This window comes from Mytilus galloprovincialis, chromosome 8 (assembly GCF_965363235.1).
Source record: "Mytilus galloprovincialis chromosome 8, xbMytGall1.hap1.1, whole genome shotgun sequence".
In the NCBI taxonomy this organism is placed as follows: Eukaryota; Metazoa; Mollusca; class Bivalvia; order Mytilida; family Mytilidae; genus Mytilus; species Mytilus galloprovincialis.
The window spans coordinates 76940254-76967164 of NC_134845.1; the positions used below are offsets into that span (position 1 = coordinate 76940254).

Consider the following 26911-nt stretch of genomic DNA (forward strand, 5'->3'; position numbering starts at 1 on the left):
AACTTTATTCACCCATCTGTAAGTTACATTTGAATTATTTTGGTAATTTAAAATTGACAAATTTTTTTGTTCAAGTATTGTCTCATTGTTAAACAAGAGGATGTTAAGTCTCATCTTGTTACTGTTAAACAGAAGGAGCAATCTTATTCTGTGCCTTTTTTGTCTAATTGTGCTTACAGTAGTGGGTGATTGTATATATCCTTAAGGGAACATTTTGTTTTCTGGCCAATCTTGTCAGAAAGATCTGACCATTCATGTCAGTGGTATTGTTTGATATCTGACCATTCATGTCGGTATTATTATATGTATTTGTTATAGCCTTGTCGTAATTTTGTATGATTTGAAAATTTATTATTAAAAGCAAAATTATATCATACACATAATTTAGTTGGATCTCTTTATCGTGAGTTTGACGAAATGATAGCTGTGATGACAATACAGGTACAGATCATCTAGTTAAGGAACACAATTGATGCCCATAGAAATATCTACAACCTGTCGACAATGGTCGACTTTTAATTTATTGCCGAAAGGTACATTGATATTTTCAAGGAAAAATTTTACACCTTTATTCATCCCACCAAAGCGACTGAATATATGTATCTGTAGGATAGTTTTCTTTTTTCATTAAAATATAAGGTTTGTATGATCGAGTTGCACCACATAAATCGAAAACCAGATTTATGAAAGGACCATGTATTTATTTGAATAAGAGACATTCGGTTAGCCTGGGGTCCTGGATAATCTTGTCAGTAAAGACAGCTAGATATCGGGCCGGGATACCAGGCTAACATTCGGTTAGATAAGGCAGATGTGTGTATAGTGTACAGAGTCGAAAAATCGAAAATGTCAACCGAATTTTACTAAAATGAACAGAACATCAAAAATATCTAAAGATCTGCTTTATATTCTTCTTATTTAGGTATAGAAAACCATTAACATTTTGAGGATTAATTTCCAGCCCATATCAGTGCCTTATTACAAAAATATAAAAAGTTTTTTAATAGAAGTAAGGAGAATACTTAAAAAAATATATCATAATTGTTCAAGGACATAACCTTGTCATCTGCCCCTATTGATAAATCAAGGACTTCAGAAGGGACTGGACTATCTTATCCATCGACCGTGAAATTCCCCTTAAAAGTTCAAAAATCTAATTTCCAAAATATAAATTAGCCAGTAGGTCTATTCAGTATTAAGAGACATTGCTCTCTGAAAGTATGTTAGTATATGTATAGCCATAGGCTGATCAAGGGGGGGGGGGGGGGCTAGGGGACCCGGGCCCCCCTTTATCGGAAAAATTTGGTTGATTATATAGGAAATCATTGAAGCATGACTGGAGCGGATCCCCCCCCCCCCTTTTAGGTCAGTCAGCGGGCCCCCCTTAGGAAAAGTTCTGGATCCGCCACTGATAGCAAATGCAATAAAAATAAAAATTAGACACATAAAATATAATGAACCAATATCAAAAGAATATAATCTGTTAAATCAAGGATTTGTATTGTAATTTGTTACTATAAAAAGCATTGGTAAAATCGGTTATTTCAATTGCACAATCTGACTTTTTTTCGGAAAAGGTATCGCACTGCTGACGGACGATAGTTTTTCTTTTTACACTACATAGAAAAGATGATAACCGAAAAGGAGAAACACTCATGGATTACATTGGTTACATGGAATACTATCAGAGAATAAATTGATTTACTCACCTAACCAGTTGTACTCATCTTTATTATTTTATTTAATAGATTAATCTAACAAAATTTACCATTTTATGTGTAAAATCGACTGATTCGTTTTGAGGTTCGTTGTGCAATATTTACTTGGTTTTCAGATACACTTTCTATAATCTGGAGGCCAGTTTTGGGATGGGAAGATCCACATAAATGAGCGTTTTTTCTTAAAAAGTTCAACAAGAATTGGCTGAAAATTAGCATGGACACGTATTTAAAGGCATTATGTGTGATCGATGAATAACTTGATTTGTATTATTTGGTAGAACTATCGGCTATCGTATCTAAACCAAGCCCGGTTGGAGTTAGGGGCTTGGCCACTGTAGTTTGTTTACATTGACTTTACTGCATTTTAAAACATTTGTCCTTCAATCAAGATAAACAGTCAAACAATATTTTAGTATGGAAGATATTTTTACTCAGGTGCGAGAAGGAAATGCATTTCACGTGCGAGTTTGGCTTGATAACACAGAAAACGATCTGAATCAGGGGTAAGGAAATATTGCAGGTTTCAGGATCATTTACAGCTTTCTACTATTAATATCAGTTCAATTTACATTTTGTCTATGAAAACAGGAAAATCTAAATATTTGCAACCAATTTCAGTTTTAAAATATGTATATTTTTGAAATGGTATGAAAATGCCCCTTTAGGTTCCCCCATTTGTGATTCAGATTCCCACTGATGTTGATTGGGTTATGCAAATTCCTTACAAGGATATGGTTAACACAGGGGTTCGTGTAGGGGATGCTTTAAAACAACAACTATAAACTTTAATCATGGATTATTTTAAAAACTTTAAGTGGTTTATACCTTAGTCTCTGTAAACATTTAGATTTCAATAATACAATATTTTTTTAAGAAATATTTTAAACTGATTTTTATAATTTTAAATATCATTTTTATGCTCCCTTTGGGGAGTTATTTTGTAAATTGACTGTTATGAATGAGCAGTAGTATTTCTACTATCTCACTTATGACAGAAGTTATCAGTATATCCTCTCATTACACAAGAATGTTAGTGTGAGGAAATATGCATCTGTTTACAACCACTTGTTGTATGGAATTTTGATGATATAATTTAAAGTGTGAAATAAAGAGGCTTATTATTTTTTTAAGGTTAAATGTTATCATGTTATAGCATTTTTATTTGTTTAGCCAGTCAATCAATTAACTATAATAATTCATGAAAAAAAGCTTGGCAATACAATTAAATAAAAAAACAGGAGTTTGATAATTTTTTATTTTTGAATTGGTTTAATACTTTATAAATCATGTATATTGTACATGTATTCTTACAAAAAATGTAATTCCATAACTTAAAATGTGATAAATAATATCTGTAATAGGACTACACCACATTAATGTCTTGTTTGATGCAGTACCAAATTTTTCAATTCCTTTATTTTCTTGAATGAAGACTTTTTTTATAGTCTGTCACAGCATTGCACATACATGTACATTTACAAAACTTTAATTTTAAAGTGATATATATATGTGCATCATTTCCAATAAAGTATATTTTGAATCATAGTTATGCTGCTTATATTGTAAATTTAAACATCAGACACCTAAAAAATGTTTCCGCCATTACCAGGCGTCAAATTAAAAAAAATAATCTTATTTTTGGTATGGCCTTGCTTGTACATTTACTAACATTAACAATTAAGAGATAACTGTATTGTATTTTGAGCTCTGATGGCATCAATTGGGGATTTGAGGGTCACAAATTAAGTTTACTGACAACGCGTTAGCAGAGACAGTAAACGGGTATTTGCGACCATCAAATACAATATTGTTATCTCCATTCTAATGAAACTGACAGAAAACAAAGTTTAAACATTAATTAAAATATGTTATATGCTGTCTGCGCTTGCACGTACGTCCCATAGCATCAATTGTCAATTGATGCCATGTAAATAAGTGACGTTATCCAATCAAAATGAACGTTACAAGCGTTGTAGCATTAGAATGACTAATACATTGTACTAAACTATGCATTAATTAATATTTTATCGATATTCATCAGTTTATCTTCATTAGTGAAATTTACCATTAAATTGGTTTCTGCAATATTTGAATGAATTAAGATAATTATAATTCAGCTCTATTTGTGAATCATGTTCAAATACCTATTATGGACTAGGGGAATACATGTAGCTCTGGTAGCATGGATGGAGCCGATTACATACAGACACATAAAAACACATCAGCTTCCATTTCTACATTTTAATGAGACAAAGATGACGTCACAAACATAAATACAAAATACTGAAAAAAGGGGAACAACTCTCTCTTACACACAGAAGCATAATCCGACCATACATACTAATATGTATAACATACCGGTTTGACTTGGTCACACAGTGTACAATGATAGAAAGCAGCTGCTGATAAGCTTTGTATTAATATTGGACATTTTAATGAGACCAATGGACATTTTAATGAGACCAATGGACATGATAGACCCTATTCTTCAGTTCGAAATTTTACTGTGCAATTTTCAAAATTTATCTTGATTGTCTGTTCTAAGCAAATGATATGTCGAAATTTAATTGTGAGGTCATGAAAAAAGACAACAATGTCTGATGACGTCACATAAAAAGTACACAACTTTCTACAAATCTTTTTAAAAGGAAGGATAAAAATCATGAGAGAAACAGATTTCACCACTATAACTTGTGTATTGCAATATTTCTCCACTCTCAACAGTTAAATCAGTACATGTATATGAAATTCAATAGAAAATATATTTTAAAGGTTTTACTAATGCTCAAATATGCTATATCAGCACATGCTGCACAATTCACCAATGTAATTATTTTTATATAAATCTATGCAAATTAGGGAAATTATGAAAAGTGGCTCTGACATATTAATTTTCAATACATTGTAGTTGAATTGGTTATAATGCACCAATTTCATCAAGAGCTCGTTGCATTGCATACATTTCTGGAGCTTGTTTTTTTAGATTTTCTCAAGAAGCAAATTGATATAGTCATACAGTCATGACAATGTTTAATACTAAAATACATTGGGTTGCTACATGTACATCGTAACATGTGAAGGCCTTTAAGTCTGTGTCTGTTTGGCATGTTTATTGAATAAACAAAAAAAACCATAGAATTAGATGTTGAACGTATAACGCATATTTGTATTTTTTCTTTTTCAGTGATGACCATAGATTTAGTTTGCTGCATTGGGCAGCACGGGAAGGAAGGACCAACATAGTGGACATGCTGATAGCCAGGGGTGCTAGAATTAATGCCACTAACATGGGGGATGACACAGCTTTACATCTGGCAGCAAGCCATGGGCATAGGGATATTGTTATGATGGTAAAATAGAGTATATTAGGTTAAACATTTAGAAATTACACATATATAATGTGTTGAGTTAAACAAGTTTGTGAGCCATTAATCCTCCATTTAAATCTTGGACTAAAGTGAAACAAAGCAGCACAACATAAGAACAAACTGTTAAAATCATTTGGGAGGGAGACTTTAAGGAGTTGACTCATAAAATCAGGATTCAGAACAAAAAACAATCAATTATAAAGATAATCTTATACTCAAATCTTCTATTTAGGCTTATGTTGCTTATTTGACAACCCTCACTATTGTACTCTTCGTCCAAATATTTATAAATACCAACAATTGATGAGCCCTTATAACATGAATAATTATATTCTTCTTGTAAACTATGTAGATTTATAAGAATTATAAATGTGTGGGTCGCTCCTGGTTAGTTTGTAATTTAATGTTTATGTTTGTATTGTTCACATGTGCTTTAATATTCATACATATATATATTCTCTGTAACTATGTAATCCGTTCATAGATAGTGAGAAATAAAATTCGTTCATTCCTCATAGGACAGCTGATTAACATCTATTTTATATTTCAGTTATTACACAACAAGGCCAACATAAATGCTGTCAATGAGCATGGTAATACACCACTTCATTATGCTGCATTCTGGGGAAAAGATCAGATTGCAGAGGTAAATATTATTTATATGATCTTACTGTCATGACATTGTGACATTGTGAATTTATACAAAATGTTATTATGGTAGTCTGAAAGAAGACATATTTAGCATATATATGTATAAAAAAAGGGAAGATGTGGTATGATTGTCAATGAGACAACTCTCCACAAGAGACCAAAATGACACTGAAATTAACCACTATTGGTCACTATAGTGACTATACGGCCTTCAACAATGAGCAAAGCCCACACTGCATAGTCAGCTATAAAAGGACCCGAAATGACAATGTAAAACAATTCAAACGAGAAAACTAATGGGCTTATTTATATAAAAAATGAACAAAAAACAAATATGTAACACCTAAACAAACGACAACCACTGAATAACAAGACTGTTTATTGGGGTTACTGTCTGTACAAAGGCTACATGGTCAAATTATCAATGGGCTTGTTCCTACAAACTTTTTGGTTCATTAGTGCATGTATAACGTAGAATATAATTTGCATATTTCAGGATCTGGTAAATAATGGTGCTATAGTTGGTATCTGTAATAAATTCAATGAAAGTCCTCTGGAAAAGGCCAAACCAAAACTGGGAAGCATGCTCAAAGGTAAGTTATAAGAAAACATACTAGTTATTGTAAGCTTATAAATAAGTACACTTAAGGATGTACTAAGGTGAGGTTTGGTAAAAATTAGGAAATTAAGAAATTAAAATCATACCTGCCAACTGTCACTATTTGCCGGGGGATTTCCCCCATGGAGGGGCTCAATTGGAAATTTTGAAATAGCGATTTTGTCCACAATTTAAAACAAAACAATCAATTTTACTTTTGGTTTAGCATTGTGAAAGTATGAAGAAGCACATAAACAACATAAAAATAAATTTGAAGGCCCCTTATAGGTTTTGTAGGACCATGGCAATCATCTTGCATGTAAAACCCCATGGACATTTTGAAATGTTGGCAGGTATGTAAAATTGATACTATAAGCTGGTAGAGCATCAATTAAGGATAAAGATAAGCTAAAAATATTGATAGGTCATGGACCTCCTTTTTGAGATATTTGAGATTTAAAATATGGCGGGAAAAGACTGACTCAAACTTTTACCTTATATTTGCATTAGTATTATTTGGGTCTCAAACAAAAGAAGAAAATCAAGAATCTTCTAAAATTTTGGTAAATGACCTTTCATGAGCTATTAAGTCTTATATGAAAAAATAAATGGGTGGTATGAGGCAAAATATTTTACAATGTATTGTATGGAAAAACACCAAGGAGTCCGAACATATGACACTAATTCTAAAACTTCACCTAAGTACATCCTTAACCAGAAAGCAACACATTGATGTAGGACCACAGAAAATAATTCACCTTTTCAGATGTGAAAAGACTATGTAATCTAATTTTTTGTACACCAAAATAAAAATAACATTACGCCATTGGATGGATTTCCAAAACCAATCACAACGCTTTGGTGTTCACTTTTAAAAATATTACCCAAAATGTATTAGATTCTGAAATGGCAAATTGATGATTAGTTGAATTTTAACTGTGATAGATGATTTTGTGATTTTATTTTTGTGTATTAGAATATTAACATGTTAAAGTTTTCAATAGAAAAGAGAACTAGAATGTTAGAAAGATTTGAAAATCCAATTATCCATTTTAAATGAAAATTGTAGTAATATTGTAACCTTATAACATGTATAAGTAACAAATGTATAAAATGCTAAGTCAAGTTCAGAAGATTGTTTTTCTTTGAAAAAAGGATAAACATGCATGCATCCAAAGTTCTTTTCTGGATTAACCTTAACCAGGAAGCTCAACACCAAATATTTGAAATCCAACGAATTATAAGGACATAAAAAAAATAGCCAAATCCAACTTAGTTCAACTTTGCCTGAGGGAGTTGAAAGTTGAAACCTTAGTTTTTACCAATTTTCGTGGATGAAGGTATACTGGAATGTTCGTGGACATTTAATCGGTGGTTTCAACGAAGTTTTCTTACAAGCCTTTAGAAACAATTTCATTCGTTTTACTGTTAATTTCTTGGTACATCTTTACCCACGAAATTCACGAAAATTGGTATCCCACGAATAATAATGAGTACAATAGACATGTAAATATTAAAATACACATGGGAAATTATGTCAAGCTCATTATCTTCCCAAATCTGCAAAACTGGAGACAAAAAAAATAAACAAAGACAATGTAAGATCTGCCATCATCTAGTTATGTGTTATAATTGGAATTTACGAAATCTTGCTTTTGTATCAAGATAGTTTGAAAGAAATCTGTTATATGAAATTCAAGTAATCAATGACTATTTTTTTATTTTACTAAATCAGAACGAGCATTACAGCTAGGTCAAGATCTACAGAAAATACCATTTAAAGATAGAAGCTGGCTTGGCTATAAAACTAGAAGCAGTAAGTCTATATTTAGGAATTATCATATTTTCTGCATATTGATGCTGTAAAATATCAGATGCTAGTCACAATTTGGTTTTTTTTAATGATCGCATTGCACAAGTTAAAAAATGCTTCAGATGTTGTAGGTCAGCTGATATTTGACAATATTAATATAATGGAAATCAGAAATTCAACTTATTGGATTGTAGTTTTATGTTTTTCATAATAGAAACAATAGATTTTCTTTTTTTTACCAGCAAACCAGAAGAAGACTTCATATGTAAGGGTCAAATAGAAAATTCAATGTCAGCTCAGACTTTGTGACATCTTTGATAAGTCATGGTAAAAGTTTTTAAGACTGGGTCAAGGGTTATTTCACAATCCTGTGATATTTTATTTTATGAAGCGCTTATAAAAGTGATACAGGCAAAGGAAAGACTGATAAGAAAAGTTATTAAATACATGTACATTTTAAATATATCAATGATGAATGACCAGTTAAGTGATGCATTATTTGTTTATTATGAAACATTGACAATGTACAAAAGAAAATTGATTAAAGTTAAATTGATGTGTCTTATTTCAAGTTTACTAATAAAGAAAAACTACCTAGAACAAACAGGCCAACTTAAGTGGAATTGATTTCAACACCTATCAAGTTTAATAAAGCAATTTATAGATATTTAATCTAAATAAACCAGTTGCAAGAAAGTTTGTTATGCTTAAGTAAAAAGATATATAAGACATAAATTACTATACAATTCAGAAACTATTGTGAGGTTTTTATTATTGCGAAAAATGTGACAGAGTTGTAAACGCAATAATTTAAACTCGCATTTTGAAATATTTTGTATGAATTAAACTGTATTTTTATCAAAAAAATTAAAATCGCATTTAAAAGTCTAAAATGACAAAATCGCAATTACAAATGCATGCAATAATTTCTGAATGTGTAGTAATGAGAAAGGTACTTGACACAACTCAAAAAACATCTAAAAGATCATGTCAGTAATGGACAGTTAACTTATAAATAGACAAATGAAAAAAACCCTAGTCATTCATTACCATATAGAATGGACAGAAAAGATATGTCATAACAAATCACTGCAGTCACTAGCATAGACTGTGAAAAATCACCACAAAGAGTGATTTTTAACTTGTGTCCAATTCATCATGAACTTTATGTAACTTTGAAACTGCTTTAACAAAGCTGAGAGTGTGAAAAAAAAAATAAACTGGTTAAAAATTTATAAATTTTTTAAACATTCATAATTTTTATTGATTTAAAGGTGGTAAGTTTATTAAAATGTAAACTTCAGACTTTCATCATACTTTGATTCTATTCATACTAAATCATGGAAAAATGATCAATGATTTTCCTTCTACATTGTCTTTTGTTTTGTTATTCTGTATGTACTTGTACTAACTTATTTTTTTTTACTGACGAATAAAACATTATTTTTGTTACACAGCTGCCAAATTTTTCCTGTCGTATTGTGGTATGAATACATGTTTCTCCCCAGCAGTGTTACTCTCATAAAAGCCCCTTCAGTGTTGCATTTTTCGAGATAATGAGAATTATAGATTCTAAGAATGCACGTTTTTGAAATTGATTAATTTACATAAATTGTACACTTTATCATCAAGCTTTTCTCCAGCAGGCAATATTAGTTGTAAATATGTTGCCTGACTATAGTATAGATTAAATCTATGGCATATCATTTACACATGAGCTGCGAGGGATAGAAATCGACCTTATGCAATTGAATATCAATATATCCGTTAACTTATTTTGGGTTGAAAATATCTATATCCAAAGTATGTAACTGTTTGAAAATTGAGTTGATATAAGAAACCTACAAAACAAACCATGATTGAACTTATGTACCTTAATTAATCCAAGTCTCATACATGTACATGTATATGTATACCAGCTGATGTATACTGGCATACGGTCAATTTCTATCAGATACAGCTCACATTGGAGACAAAAAATTGCCCATGTTAAAAATCAATTGCTTCCCAAAACAATCGGATAATGACATTAACATATAAACTTTTTTAGCAAAAAGAAAGGTAGACTTTTATAGAGGGGCTTATATGAGAATAAACAAATAACATTTCTTTTCATTAAATCACTATTTCAAAAATTCTGGTTTAATTGTTGTCTGAAATAATAGCAGTATGTTCATTTCACCTCTTGCTGACCATAATAGACATAAGGGTGATTTGTGCACTCACATTTCGGTGCACCAAAATCATTTCCAACTACTAGTCCTAAGACCAGTATTCCTTTATTTTTCTAATGTGTCTAAACAAAGTTTTGAAAATACTCACTAGTCCCAATAAAGTTTTACTAGTCTGGGGAATTGAACTAGTGGCCAACAATGCAGAAGGTCTAAGCTGAAAAAATGGAAAAAGATCAAATAACGACTGTAGGTTCAGAATCCCTCATGAGCCTTTAGTAACTGGATTAAATACTTCATTTAACAAAGAACTAACTTTCTAAATCTTCAAAGATTAGTGCATTTTCCACACACTATTAGAACTACTCTCTTATAAATGAAATAGCCTGGTGGGAAATTCTGTGAACAAACCTACACTGAGGATTTCTGTCTTAATCCACCTTTTACTTAATCACAAATCTGACCAGTATTTGATCACTTCATCTAATTCTAGAATGTTAACTAATTTGTCAGTTTAAAACGACAATATGCAGTCATTTTGTAACCCTGATGGTTTATGATAAAGAAATTGATCAACTTTTGATTTTACCAAAAAAAAAAACACTGGCTGAAATTTTTAAACAACTCAAGATTTGAATGGACAAGACATGATAAAAAACCATTATGTACTGAAGGCAAAAGATATAAGAATTATTCATACCTTTTAAAATAATGTTTATGATGTCAGCCTGGCATCACAAAATACATTTCTGCACTTATGTTTCCAATTCATGAATGTAAATATATTTTATTAATCAATAAATCAACATAATTCTGTAAGGATTTTATTTTTTTTGTGATTTCAGGGTCTTTATTATACATCCTTATTTATTGCATTGTGTTTCTCATAAAAAAAATAGAGGCAAAATGAAAGAATTATTTACTGGTATAAATTAATATCAATGTAGTTTGAAAAAATGGGACAAATAAGAAATTTGTGGTTTTTAGTCATGTTAAATAGTTAAATGCTAAAAAAAGAAATGTTAAATTTTAAAAAGTTGTTATTGTCATCAGTTTTATTGTGGAAGAGTGCTAATTTCATGTCCAAAACAATTATGTTTTTGTTTACAGGAGATGCTCTACTTTCAAGACATACTGGTATAGACATCAAACAGTTAAATCTCAGTAATCAGGTAGCAGTCACTCATTCAGGGGAGGTAAGCAATTATTAAGGTGTTTAAGAATTATATATAAAAAAGAAGTTGTGGTATGATTGCCAATGGGACAACTCTTCACAAGAGACCAAATGACACAGAAACCATTGTCACTGTATGGCCTTCAACAATTAAAACAATTCATACCACATTGTCAGCTATGAAAGGCCTGAAATGGCATAGAATTGGACAGGAATAAAGTATAGTAAATGTACAAGAAATAAGACATTTATTTAAGGAATAATATAGACCGCTCTATCACAAGCAATCAAATCTAACTGTATAAATATAAGCGCATACACTATAAAAAGGCCCTACTGCATCCACATAGCTTGAGTCTGTAAGTAAACATAAAAAAGAAGGTGTGGTATGATTGCCACTGTGACAACTCTCTACAAGAGACCAAATAACACAGAAATTAACAGCTATAGGTTAAAGTACCTCCTTCAACAATGAGGAAAGCCCATATCTCATAGTCAGCTTAAAAAAGGCCCTGAAATCAAAAATGTAAAAATATTCAAACAAGAAAACTAACGACTTAATCTAATAATGTACATTGAAAATAAAACATATTAACAAAAAGATTTTTATTTTTTAGATGTACAGAGGCCAGTGGGAAGGGAATGACATCGTAGCTAAAATACTCAGTATTAGAGAATGTACTCTTAGAATGTCCAGAGATTTCCAAGAGGAAATTCCTAGACTTAGGTAGACATATTATTTGAGAGTATCCACCTCAAGGGTGCAATCAACAGTTTTTTTCTATGACGTCATATTTTGAGGGATCATGTATAAGTGACCCTTAGTGGTGGACTGATTAATAAAGATACTTCTATAAAACTAGATATCATTGGAATCAGAATGTTCTCTAGTTTATAATGGAATAAAAAAAAGTGTACTTTTAATTGTATAAAAAAGTTTTATCCAGAGAAACTGGGAAAAACATTGCCTAATTTAAGCTTAAAAAACCTGAAACCAGGTCATGTGCACCCCCCTGAAGACATGATACCTGCACATTTTTCATAATCAAAATTGTATGAATTTCATAGATTTTTACCTGGTCTTTCAAAAAATTCATGCTTCAGGGTACTTTCGCCTGCTCCAAAAAGAGCTACAGTGGCTGCAAATAAGTTTTCATTTTTCACTGCCAAAAAAAAACAGACTGTTTACAGTGTTGTCTCCCCTCAAAACATGTATATTTAATCTAATTTTTTAAAATTATTTTAATCATTCAACCTGCTTAAATTGAAATTAATTAACATATCTTTACAACCAAATACAAAAAACATGATACTTTTTCACCAATTATGTTGATAAAAAGACTTCCCTCCATGTCTATTTTTAGTTGGAGAATAACCCCTAGTGTTGTATACGAAACTGTTTATAGCACCCCAAACCTAGAATGGAAATTTTTATAAATGATCCATGATAAATTTATTAGCAAATAAGATTTAGAGGTAAATAGTAATCATTGCTAGAGGGATGGAGTTTTTACACACACTAGAACCAATGATTCCTGATCTTGTCATTACCAGCAAACATATTATGGTAAACTATTTTAATTTGCAATTTATTTTACATTTTTTAAAATGTTTATATTTGTTATGTTGCAGGTATGTTCTTTTATAAGTTGTGTAATTTGTATTTGGCAAATTGATCAAGATACTATGGTGCTTAAAATTTACGAAATGATTTATTTAATGTTTTCTTTTTCTTAATGTCCTCATTTATATGAGTTGTGCAACGGTTTTTATTTTTTATTCAATATTAACTGTACCAATTAAGTGAATTTAAGGTAGCAATATTTGTTATCAAAATATTTTAATTTAGCATGAAATTTTCGTCTGTATTCAGTGGCGGATCCAGCCATTTTAAAAAGGAGAGTAAAGGGGGGGTTCCAACTATATGCTCCCATTCAAATGCATTGATCGGCCAAAAAAAAGGGGGGTTCCAACCCCCGGAACACCCCCCCCCCTGGATCCGCCACTGGTATTAGTTGGCATTAAATGATATTGTATTTTTACAGAATCTTCAACCACCCAAATGTTCTACCTGTATTAGCTTGCTGTAACCAACCACCAGATCTAGTAGTCATTAGTCAGTTCATGCCTTATGGATCATTGTTCAACGTATTACACGGGGAAACAGGTTAGAAAATTATAGTAGAAGTTATTTTATAGCAACATTATCTTTACTCAAAATTACCATGTAAAATTTCAAACTTGTCTTTAATGTTATATTCATTTTTATCAATTAGTTGAAAAAAAATAATCCTGCACAAACATTTTTTGCTACAATCATCCAAAAGTTTGTAGGCTGAAATTTCACTAGCTGATGTTAAAACAGAAAGGAAAACATAGTGTTGTCAGATCCTTGTTAGCAAAGTGTGGACACAGATCTGTGTTTTTTAATCAGATAGACAATAGTTGAGCTGTAAAAAATAGAAAAAATCGTCCTCATCTATTTATAATTTTTGTTTTACTAGGTATAGTAGTAGATCAGAATCAAGCCTTGAGATTTGCTATAGACATTGCTAGAGGGATGGAGTTCTTACACACACTAGAACCAATGATTCCTGATCTTGTCATTACCAGCAAACATATTATGGTAAACTATATTATTTGCAAGTTTTTTACATTTTTTAAAATGTTTATATTTGTTATGTTGCAGGTATGTTCTTTTATTAAGTTGTGTAATTTGTATTTGGCAAATTGATTAAGATACTATGGTGCTTAAATTTACAAAATAATTTAATTCATGTTTTTTTTTCTTTATTGGCTTCTTTCATATGAGTTGTGCAACAATTTATATTATCTATGTTTTTTATATAAAGGTTCATTTATATTTTAAAATTGATTTGAATTGGAAATTCTGACATTGAAATTTCAGGATCCTTGCATAATTTGACTAGGTACACATTCTAAATATATTGCTGAAATGAGCAATGGAGTTAAAATCAAAATTTTAATTCTTGATCAAAGATGAATATTGTTAATTCAAGTACTGTGGATTCATTATTATTCGTTGAATACCAATTTTCATGGATCTCGTGGGGACAGGGGAACCACCAATTTAAAAGTTCAGACGAATAACAAATATGCAACTATTCCAAAACCTCAAAATTTAATATTATGAAAATGCAAGTTTTCCTCAATCAGAGGAAGTTGCTACACGAACATAAATGAATCCACATTACGTTTGTTGGTCAAGGTATTTATATTTTGTACTTCTGAAGTCCAATCAGACTGATAAATGGCAGTAGCCATTTTGTTTCCATGGAAATGGCAATGAAGAGTATTTATGGATTTACTTGCTCAAAAAGGATTCAACCATTGAAATTTGAGCATACCACAATATGAAACTAAGATTGGAATACATGTAAAATGCATTCATTTTAGATTGATGAGGATCTGGCTAAGATAAATATTGACGACCCTAAGTACTACAGGAATACTGACGGAGTCGTTAATGGGGTAAAGGAATGCCTCCCATTGTTAGAGAGTGATTAAACCTAACTACTAACAACATTTTCTTTTTGATATTTAGGTAGATTTTGTAGGATTCAGTGTAGAAAAAGCAGTATTAGATTTTTTTTCCAAATACAGAATAGTTTTATATCTACACATTTATTGTTGAAATTGTTTAGTGAATAACCATGGTCATTTGAATAGGAATTTGTTTTTAAATAATTAGTTTTGCAAGTTTGATAATTAGAAGTACACATGTAATTATTTTAATAAGCTTTCAGTTTTCAAACATTGACTTCCCAACATCACCGAAGAGATAATATTATCGAAATGCATATCTGGTGCAGAAAAAAAGATACTGTTGGTATTATTATTTTTTTTTTACAAATTTCATTAGTCAAATTTCTGTCCTTCTTTAATTAACACGAGAAAAAATAAATTTTTACTAGTGAATAAAATTTGAAAAAAAATAAAAATAACTGAACAAAAGGGAGTAATTCAGATGATTCTAGAAAAATAATTTGATATATAGATAATGCCATGAATTAAACCAAGCATTTTAAGGTTAATATTTTAATACTTACAACTAAGTTTTCATCAGTGAATGATAATTAAAAAAAGATTTAAAAAAAATTTAAATAAACGGGATATTGAACAAAGGGGAGTAATTCAGATGATTATAGAAAAATCACTTTCTTAACAGATAATTCCTGATTCAAAACCATTCATTTAGGGTTAAAATTTACTTACTGTGCATATGACATTATTAAAGAAATACATATTAAGTTGTTGTGTTTGATATGAGATATAGATTATTGATATATTTTGTTTATTATCTGATGTTAGAATAGAAGTTTGACTTTTGATTTGTTTATTAAATCATTTTAAGTTTACAGTGCATGCATTGTTTTATTAGTATGTATTATGATTTTTCTTTGTTGTTCAAAAGTTTCTGAATTATGCTGTTTGAAGTGTATTGCACTTTCTTGTAGAATATTTGTCTCTGAAAATCTCTCCGTTTGCAGAATACATTCTCAACTGTGTCAGGGTTGTTTTGTTTTTTGCCAAAATTGTTATGAAAAAAAAGAATGCTATTCATCTTTCCCTTCCTACAAAAGCCCTTAATGTTTGAAATAATTGGGTCCAAATCCAAAGCAACATGCATGGTTATTCTGTTTTGTATCAAGACCAATGTCATTAATATTTTGTTTTAAAAAGAGTCAGAATTTTGTTAAATTTAGTCTCATTTAAGGTTCATGAAAAATGAGATAATTTTTAAAAAATTTTTTTATTAGAATTTAATGTTATTGTTAACAAGAAATAAGAATACAGTATTTGTTTTTGCTGTTACTAAATGTAAAGTAGTTATGTACCAATATGAATAATTATATATATGAAAATACATTATTTAATGTTGCCTTAACCCTCATTTTACTCTTTTCGAGTACTGTGGATCTACTTGATTTTATCATTTCAATTTGTAACAGTTTTCAACATATTTCTTTTGAACTAGTTCCATGTTACGTGTTTTTGTTTTCAGTAATTTGAAGCTTTAAAAATTTGCTGTTTCAGTTGAATATGAATTTGTGGTTTTGTCTTTCCTGGAAAAAAATAATATATGTCCGGAAATACCAAACACAATTTTTTTTGGTCTAAGTTATCTGTAATCATTAATGAATCCACAATACTTTATAAATTTGTGTTTTATATCTGGTTTTATGGTTATAGGGTCCAATGTATACTGTTAGATATCTGCACCAATATAGACTGAAATAAATGTGTATCTCACTTACCACTGATTGTGTTTTCAAAAAAAAGAAAATAAGTCTAGGGCTAATTTATGCAAGATAAGGCTTATTTTAGAATTCAAGCATAAAAAAAGCTAATTTTAGCTGAAGAATTTGGGCAAACAACACCATTTCTTCAAATAAAATGTGCATTGTAGTTTAATAAAGTCCCACAAATATGAATTTGTATTGTATTTCATATGAAGAGGCATTTTTTGAAGTCGCAAAAAAGTTTGATACTTGATATTTTATAAAGTTCGATATATTTTTGAAGGCACTATTTACGATTTCAAGATAAGTTGATGAATTCTGTATTTTTACCACCAAATTCATAAAACAGACTTAACTAAGACAAAAATGTAAACAATACATATGATATACAAAAACAGGATCATATAATTAAAAAAGGTTATCAGGGAATTATTTCAAGTATAAAACACAACCATATTTTGCTTAAACCAATTCTTATTTTGTGTACAAACCAAAAGAATTTAGCAATGATTACCAGATTTAATCTTGGGGTTAAAGATAATTCATAAGCATACGCAATTTGCTATATCTTTTATTGTTTGTTTTCAGATTGATGAAGACTTGTCTGCCAGAATCAATATGGCTGACTATAAATTCTCCTTCCATGAGAAAGGCAAATTATTCTCTCCAGCTTGGATGGCTCCAGAAGGTAAAAAATACATTAAAAGGATGAAATTCTGTTCAAAATTTGTTATATATATATACATACAGATTTTTCCCATTGTGAACTTTCCCTTTTTATGAAGCAACATCACAGAGCTTTTGTATATTCTATACCGGTATATGTTTTCAATTGCTGTATTTCCTACCAAAATTTTATTGATTGGAGAGGAAAGTTGTGTTACGAATTTGCAGTTTAACAAGGTTATATTATTTCTACAGTTATATATTTTCCAATATCTCTATGAGTTTCCCATTTAATCTTATAATCGTTGAAAACTGTACAGTTGTTGCTAGGGTGCTCTCTTCGAGGTCCGCGTTCTAAGTAAAAATAGTGGGTAGCTATTCAGTTCAAATCGTCATTTGTACCGAAGACAGCAGACAGTGAACATCGGAAGTTGGAAAGGAAGTAGTTTATAGCAGGCAGTCGGTTAAGTTTAAGTGTAGTGTAGTGCTTGGAATCTGCGGACAGAATATAGAAAGGCTGAGACTGTTGGTTCGGTACAGATTGTCCAAACATGGCTGGTGCTAAGGTTTTGTGTCTCACATCTCTCACTATTGCAGTGAGTGTTTGCTGACAAACCATGCCTTAGTGCTGCCCTATTGTTCAGACAGTTATAGACATGTTTATTAAATAAAGTGTTATAACATTTAGGTTTCAGGCCAGTTCCAAACATTTCGGTTTCAGACCAGTTCCAAACATTTAGGTTTCAGACCAGGTCCAAACATTTAGGTTTCAGACCAGTTCCAAACATTTCGGTTTCAGACCAGTTCCAAACATTTCGGTTTCAGACCAGTTCCAAACATTTCGGTTTCAGACCAGTTCCAAACATTTAGGTTTCAAACCAGTTCCATACATTTAGGTTACAGACTATAGTTTCAAACAGTTTTAATTCAATAGGTTCGGGTTAGGTTGATAGGTGTTGAAATTCGTTTTATGTAGTATTTGTTTCATATTTGTTAGTGGTAGTGTAAACTTTTTTTTGACTTTAGAACTTTTTAATTGCTTTTCAAATCCCAGGAAACTGGTACTAACCCGAGATAAAAATATCTAAACGTCCCCGCCGGGTTACACGTTGTAAGGAATATCCAAAGAACTCTCCTAGATTTCATACAAAGTGAGAAAAAAAAACATGCCAAAAAAATTCCTCTGACAGTGTTTTATAGATATAAGAAGATGTGGTATGAGTGCCAATTAGACAACTCTTCATCCAAGTTATAATTTGTAAAAGTAAACCATTTTAGGGCAAAGTATTGTCTTCAACAAAGAGTCTTGGATTACACCGAACAGCAAGCTATAAAGGTCTAGTTTTGAAGTTTTCTCAGAATAACTCATTTGTAGTACTGGGGTTATTGTAACTTTGTGTGTTTATTTAGTAAAACAAGGTATTACTTAAAACCAATTGTAGGATTTGTTGATCGCAATCTATTCATATAAAAGTATTTAATGCAAAGTTTGAAATAGTCATAATGTTCATTGATTCTGTTGTAGCTCTTACACGTAAACCCGCAGAAATAAATCAAAGAGCAGCTGATATGTGGTGTTTTGCAGTGTTGCTATGGGAACTAGAGACTAGAGAGGTTCCACATGCAGATCTGACACCTATGGAATGTGGAATGAAGGTTCATAAATACAATATATTAAATAAACTTTTAAGAAAATATTTAAAAAAAAAAAGTGGGGGATTTAAAGACACATATAATACAGTATTCATAAGATATTGATACGTATTTTATTAAAATAAAACTATTACATACTTCCACATGACATGGCTGAACATTGCAAAATTTTGTTGTTCCCTTATTTCTTGCTTATAGTAGTCTATAACCTACACCCTGCCTGGCAATTCTAATTTTGGAGTAAAGCTACTAGTACTAGACTGAATTCAGTACTCAATATAGAGTCACTTTAACCTTCTATCTGGTACAATCCATCATGGAGTCGGACTGCCTTTTTAATCTTGATGCAAGGAAACAAAAATACCTATGTTGTGTAGAGTTAATTCCCCTTAAGTTGATGATTTTTAAATAACCTGAATGTTTTTATATTTATTTATCTTAAATAATATTAAGAATAAAATTAAGAATTAACATGCTTGAAACAAATATCTTTTAAATTCTACAATAAGCAGTCATCAAGCAATTTTGAAATTTTACTAAATTTGTGTCAGTTGGTTACTTAAGATTTATAGATGTGCTATATTGTAAGGTATATATAAGAAAGAGGTTTCTGACACAGGACAGTATGATTCCCAGTTTATAATGAACCGGTCAGTAGCCCAGTATTCAAATATTTATAATGGTTAAACTGTCTGCGTTTTTGTCTCTGTTTGATCTGGAACTTGTTAATTACTGGTAGTATCAAATTATGTAGAAAACAAAAGGGCTTTAATGGTGGAATTTCCTTCCTGTACTATTGGTACAGTATCTGTTTGACCTGAAACTAGTTTATTACTGGTAGTAATGATTATGTAGAAAACAAAAGGGCTTTAATGGTGGAATTTTTTAATCAACACCATTGTTCTATATTAGTTATATATAAAATTGAATTCTTTGATTTGTTGTTTTTACGTCAAGCATTGGAAATATATTATTAAAGAGTACGATTTATCAATTGAGAAAATGTAAAATATGTTTTTTTTTTTCAAAAAGGTAGCATAAACTTCTTGATTTAACAACATGCACATAAATCAGGATAAAAAATCTGAGAATTTAAAATCTATCTGGTACCTGGTATTTAAGATTGATATTTTTTTATTTCAGATTGCGATGGAAGGCTTACGTCTGACAATACCTCCAGGTATCTCATCACACATGTCACGTCTGGTGAAAATCTGTATGAACGAAGAACCAGGCAAGAGACCAAAGTTTGACATGATTATTCCAATTCTGGAAAAACTCAAGCAGAAATAATAATCTAAACAAAATAGCTGAAAGTAGAAGCTATTGTGAAAGTAAAAATTTTGACATGATTATTTTCATTCATGAAAAACTCAAGCAGAAATAATAATCTATAAACAAAATGGCTGAAAATAGTAGCTATTGTGAGAGTATTGATATTTCTGAAGAAAAAAAGGAGTGGAAATTAATATCAAGCTTCAATAATTCAATGAAGTTTTATTCCCAATAAAAGAATGGACTAAACATGTATTCAAAGTATAAAACCACAATTTCTGAAACCTATATGAACTATCACAAATAGACAAATTTTTAACTAAATATTCATTTTGATTTAAACAAACCATACGATAGATATAAAACTGCACAATGTATAATTTGAGTCATTTTTGTCTTTAAGATATTTACTATTCAGTAAATTTAGAACCATTCAGACAGACAATTTGCAGTGGCAGATCTAGAATTTTTCACAAGTAGGGGTCCACTGACTGCCTTAGAGGGGCCTGCTTCCGTCACGCTTCAGTGATTCCCTATATAACCAACCAAAATTTTTCCATAAAAGGTGGGCTTGGGCGCCCTTGGCCACCCTCTTACGCCTCTGCTTTGTTTTGATCGTTAAATATACTTTATAAAAGTGACAATGAATATGGTATTGCTTGAAAGTGAAATGTTTTAATATCGTGCATTCTTTGCATGGAAAATACATGAAAATACATGAAAATAACATTTGATAATAACAAAGCTTAAATTTTATGTCAAGATGTTTAACATTGTATTGTGTTAATAATTGTCCTCAGACATTGAGAAATGAATTTTATTTCTGTAAAACACTAAAAAAAACTTGAAAAATGGAATAAAGTATGAATATTTGTAGTTTGACGATCTCAGCTTTAATTAGTTGGTATATTTGAAAATAGACTAATTGTCTATAAATAAATGATTAAAAATGCATGAAATGACACAACAGAGTGTCTATAAAAAAATTATATAAAATTTTATGATAGGACATTAATATTTTTTTTACATTGTTTATTTAAAAATTGGATTGAATATTTTTTATATTTGATTAATATTAACATATGGCTATACTTTCCATAATCTATGTAGAAGGAATAATTTCTATGTTAAACATCACAGACCATATAATGGTATAACAAATGAAAAAGTATATAAAATTTCTCATGTGTTTTGTTAAATGCCTTTTATAGGATAACATCTCATTGTTTTTATCGATTTGATGCTTTATTGATAAAGTATTGTTAATTTTTGTTAATGATATAACATTATTTGCTTTTTTGAATGCTGATAAAAATTGGAAGTTTTGCTACATACATGTAATATAGATGTTTTCAACAAACTAACCTAAACATATATTCAGTTTGTTAAGTTACCTGAGCTGCTATTTCAGTTTTATAATCATGTTTTATTATGCACTGAAGAATTTAACAAAAGTAGAAAATCTATTCTTACGCTATTAAGCAAAATGATGTAAACTGCCAAAGAAACGGGTCATAATACTTGTGTTGAAATATCATTGATGTGTTAATGTTTTACTTTCTCTCGATTGGTCAAGACAGCGGTCTAGAACTGTTTAAGATATGAAAAAATGTCTATTCAACAACTCAATTTTCCTTTAGTGAAACATTTACCTTTTTCTAAAGTGAAATATTTGACATTTTAGCATATAATTTATTTTAAATACTGCAAACATCAGGCTGTGCTGTTACCTCTCTCAACAGCACTTCCCAGTGCTTTGATAAAGTTGTTGAATATATATTTGAGGGTTTCCTAGACTGAAATAAAGTGCCATACATAAGTCTACCGAAAATCCAGGGAATAATATACTGGTGCTTAATTTTTATGTAAAATATATGAATATATTATAGGATTTATATTTATGTATGTTTATGTATTGTATAAGTGATGTTATTATAATGGTATTGGTTTAAATATATGTAAGCACAAAGGCAAGTCCAACAAGGTTTTTTTTTTTTTTTATTTTCCAATATTATTTTTTTGGCCAAATATTTTGAAAAAAGAAATAAAAACCACAACATAATAAACAAAATCACAACCCTGCCATATAGTGTGAAAAAAATAAAATCAATGACCACTTCTTTGTTATGTGCTAAAAAATGCAATTTATATATTTGAAAGCAATTTGAGTTTTTGTACATTTTCAAGGCAAAAAAGAAAGATATTCTCATTGATTTTTAAAATTTAAAAAAAAAATGTACCGCAAGAGAAAAAAATATTTTTTATGGCCTTCAGATGTAGTAAGATATGATTAAAAGTATATTTCTATGTTTGTCCTTTTTTAATCAGATAATATTACTATAGATATATGCTATTTTTTGTTATTTCTAAAAGAACTCTTTGTATATTATATAACAATACAAACTATTGGTACCTGGGAAGATTCAAATCGTTAATGATTTATAGCAACCAAAATTAAATTAAATGCATCTTCATAGTGCATTGTTGCAACATCTTGATAAGTTGCGTAATTCAAAACAATGTTAATTTTATATGTGCTCGTATTCATAATATTCAATGTCCACTTAACAAAGAAAATTTTCAATGTTAAAGGGGAGATAACTTATATCAACCACATATCCATTTATTATTATCTCCCTTTTATAAACACATTATGGGTTATTAATTTCACTGCCATAAATTCTGTCAACTGTAACTTATTTTCTGTTAACTTTTTTCTTGTTCAGTGTATTTTTGTCGAGCCTTCGACTTTAGTCGAAAAAGCGAGACTAAGCGATCCTACATTCCGTCGTCGTCGGCGTCGTCGGCGGCGTCAACAAATATTCACTCTGTGGTTAAAGTTTTTGAAATTTTAATAACTTTCTTAAACTATACTGGATTTCTACCAAACTTTGACAGAAGCTTGTTTATGATCATAAGATAGTATCCAGAAGTAAATTTTGTAAAAATAAAATTCCATTTTTTCCGTATTTTACTATAAATGGACTTAGTTTTTTCTGCGGGGAAACAAAACATTCACTCTGTGGTTAAAGTTTTTAGAATTTTAATAACTTTCTCAAACTATCCTGGGTTTGTACCAAACTTGGACAGAAGCTTGTTTATGATCATAAGATAATATCCAGAAGTAAATTTTGTAAAAATAAAATTCCATTTTTTCCGTATTTTACTTATAAATGGACTTAGTTTTTTCTGCAGGGAACCATTACATTCACTCTGTGGTTAAAGTTTTTAAAATTTAAATAACTTTCTTAAACTATCCTGGGTTTGTACCAAACTTGGAAATAACCTTATTTATGATCATAAGATTGTATCCAGAAGTAAAGTTTGTAAAAAGATTACTCTGTTTTTTTCTGTAATTTACTTTCAAATGGACTTAGATTTTCTTACAAACATAAAATAGTAACAAGAGGAATATTTTTATTGATTTTTTTCCTCATTGTTGTTGAGCCTGTGATTTACAGCAAAAATAGGCGAGACACTGGGTTCCGCGGAACCCTTACAAATTTTTATTTCATTATGTACAAATGTCTTCCATTAGCATTTTACACTTTTTGTAACTTTTCCATTGTTGAACTTTTAGTTTTCTTTATTTCTTTCAGAGTTAATTTTCTTGTACTTGAATTACATATATTTTCAAATATTTCTATAACAGATGTTTATAATACACAATTTTGAATATCTTATTAATTTGTACAGCTTTGGGGTTTTAAATAAAAATCTGCATGACATGCTCTAAATCCTGTTGATTGTAAAAAAAAAAAGATGACCCAATATTTGATTTTTAAAAATCATGAAAGTGCCTCTTTAATGTGATATATTGAAAAACTTGTTCATTCTACTGAAATATTAATTTTTTATTACTGCTTTCTTTAATACTATGCAACTGTTATTTCATATTGCTCGCAACAAGCCAGAAAGACTTGAAGAATGTAGTGGATTCATATTGTTATATTTCATGTAAAATCTATGAGTAGAAATATTTTAAACAGTTATTGAAATCTGCTTAAATTAAGCATTTGTATAAATCATTGATTGTTGCCATTTAGATGCTATCATAGATCATAGAAAATAAATTATGTTTACATTTTGTATGAAGCGCTTCATACAAAATGTACTTCAGTCAATGCTTTTACACCCTAATGAAGTTACAAAAAGAAACATTCACTTCTTAAATGCAGAATAATTTTGAACTGTTGTTTATATTTTAAACCATGCAAGATGGTTTTTTTATATGTGTATTTTTGTGACGTGGGTAGATATGAAAAGGAGACAAATTATAAATAGTATGCTTTACCGTGTAATAGGAAGTATTATGACTAGCATTTATTGTTATTTGATATGTGTTATGATAATAATAAAAAAAAATACATGCTTAATAATTTATCTTGATTTATAAATGGGAGACATCTGTGGATCTGTTGTCCAGATAGTTAAACTATAGTTATCACTATAAATAAGAAGATGTGGTATGAGTGCCTATGAGACAGTGTCCAAGTCACAATTCACAATTATAGGTCAAAGTTCAGTCTTCACTACAGAAACTTGGTTCACACCTTAGATCAAGCTATAAAGGTCTCCAAAATGACTAGTGTAAAACAATTCAAACAGGAAAACCAACAGTCTAATCTATAAACAAAATGTTGAACTAGAAAAAAAACTCTGAATTATTGTCACATTATGCTTTTATATATATAAGAAGATGTGGTAGTAGTGCCAATGAGACAAGTCTCCATTCTAGTCACAATGTATAAAAAGTTAACAATTATAGGTCAAAATATGGCTTTGATTAAACAGCAAGCTATGAAGGGCCTCAAAATTACTAGCATAAAACAATTCAAACAGGAGAAGAAACAGGTCTAATCTATATAAAAAAACCATTAAACACCTATAAAATGACAACCACTTAACAACATGCTCCTGACTTAATAGATATAGGAAGATGTGGTGTGAGTGCCAGTGAGACAACTCTCCATCAAAGACTTGTTCTTAAAAATTATTTTAATGCGCCAATCTTCACCTTAACCTGAATAAGTCTGTCAGCACTGAAGTTGGGAGTTTATTCAAGTTTGTGGCAAAGTGTTTTTTCCCCTAATCTTAAGGAGGTAGACCTAGATTAAGGAAAATAACTCTTAAAATCATCAGTATGTTTGTGTCAGCCATTTTCATAAATATGTTCTAAGCTTCTTGGATACATAGATTATTTTCAATCTGTTTCAAGTCAATGCTTAAAATTCATTGAGGAAACTTGACTTTTACAAACACATAACTGATTAAAAGAGTTATCTCCCTGTACCAAGGTCTACCCCTTAATGGATGAGGATTACCAGTTTTTCTACTGAAGGGTTGATAACATTTGATTTAGTTTTGATGGACTTTGCCTTTTGAATATTCTAGAGTTTTGTATTTTTGTTATTCTTTTTATGCCCCACCGTCGATAGTAGAGGGGCATTATGTTTCTGGTCTGTGGCTCCGTTCGTCCGTCCGTTTGTTCGTTCATTCGTCCTGCTTCAGATTAAAGTTTTTGGTCAAGGTAGTTTTTGATGAAGCTGAAGTCCAATTACCTTGAAACTTATTACACTTGTTGCTTATAATATGATCTTTCTGATTTTAAAGCCAAATTAGACTTTTGACCCCAATTTCACAGTCCACTGAACATAGAAAACTAGATATCATTGAGATGGGAGCCATCTCTGTGGGCCCCGCTGATAATAATGTGTGGTAAAATTTTTTTATCTTTATCATTGGACATGGAGTTGTCAACTGAAACCAAAGTTTTTTTACCTTGACCTTTTACCTAGGAAGTTGTACATACATCATGACACGCCCTCTGGTGGTGGTTAAAATGGATGTCAAGTATAAACTTTGAAATCATAACGGTTCTCAAGATATAGAGCGGACACGATCTTCACCACAGGACACAGGGTTGTCAACTGAAACCAAAGTTTTTTTACCTTGACCTTTGACCTAGGAAGTTGTACATACATCATGACACGCCCTCTGGTGGTGGTTAATAAACATGTAAAGTATAAAGTATGAAATCATTATGGTTCTCTAGATATGGAGCGGACACAAAGTTAAAGTGTTACGGACGGACGGACGGACGGACGGATGGACGGACAGACTGATCACTATAGGGCGACCCGCCTAAAGGCGGAGCCCTAATGAAAGTGGGAGTTCCAGGTTAAAGTTTTTGGTCAAGGTAGTTTTTGATGAAGCTGAAGTCCAATCAACTTGAAACTTAATACACATGTTTCCTATAGTATGATCCTTCTAATTTTAATGCCAAATTAGAATTTTACCCGATTTCACGGTCCATTGAACATGGAAAATGATAGTGCAAGTGGGGCATCCGTGTACTTTGTACACATTCTTGTTAATAAAGTTTTGGCTGCTGGATCTTAGGTATCATTACATTAACCTAGTATGTCTGTTTTAGTTGCTCACCCAATTTTGTCAATATAATAGAAATATAAACAACAGTCATACAAGTGAGAGGTGAAGCTAGCTACAAGACCAGATTTTTATAGAAGTTTTGATAATTTTATACCTCATTTCGT

The 26911-nt window shown here is 30.5% G+C and overlaps 1 protein-coding gene across 4 annotated transcripts; it reads left to right on the top strand.

Moving 5' to 3' along the window:
• The first annotated feature begins 1835 nt into the window (after positions 1–1835).
• LOC143042602 (scaffold protein ILK-like) lies at positions 1836–22553 on the top strand. Of its 4 annotated transcripts, XM_076215000.1 has the most exons (14): positions 1836–2224; positions 4906–5071; positions 5640–5735; positions 6237–6333; positions 8074–8154; positions 9609–9635; positions 11433–11518; positions 12114–12223; positions 13542–13663; positions 14001–14122; positions 14914–14988; positions 17349–17448; positions 18952–19082; positions 20223–22553. In XM_076215000.1, the coding sequence occupies exons 1-14, from the start codon at positions 2136–2138 to the stop codon at positions 20370–20372; spliced, it is 1452 nt and encodes a 483-aa protein (XP_076071115.1). In that variant the 5' UTR covers positions 1836–2135; the 3' UTR covers positions 20373–22553. The 4 variants fall into 4 exon arrangements, with proteins under 4 accessions (XP_076071115.1, XP_076071116.1, XP_076071117.1 ...); XM_076215001.1 differs by lacking the exon at positions 9609–9635 and having other exon boundaries at positions 1837–2224; XM_076215002.1 differs by lacking the exon at positions 14914–14988 and having other exon boundaries at positions 1838–2224.
• The last annotated feature ends 4358 nt before the right edge of the window (positions 22554–26911 follow it).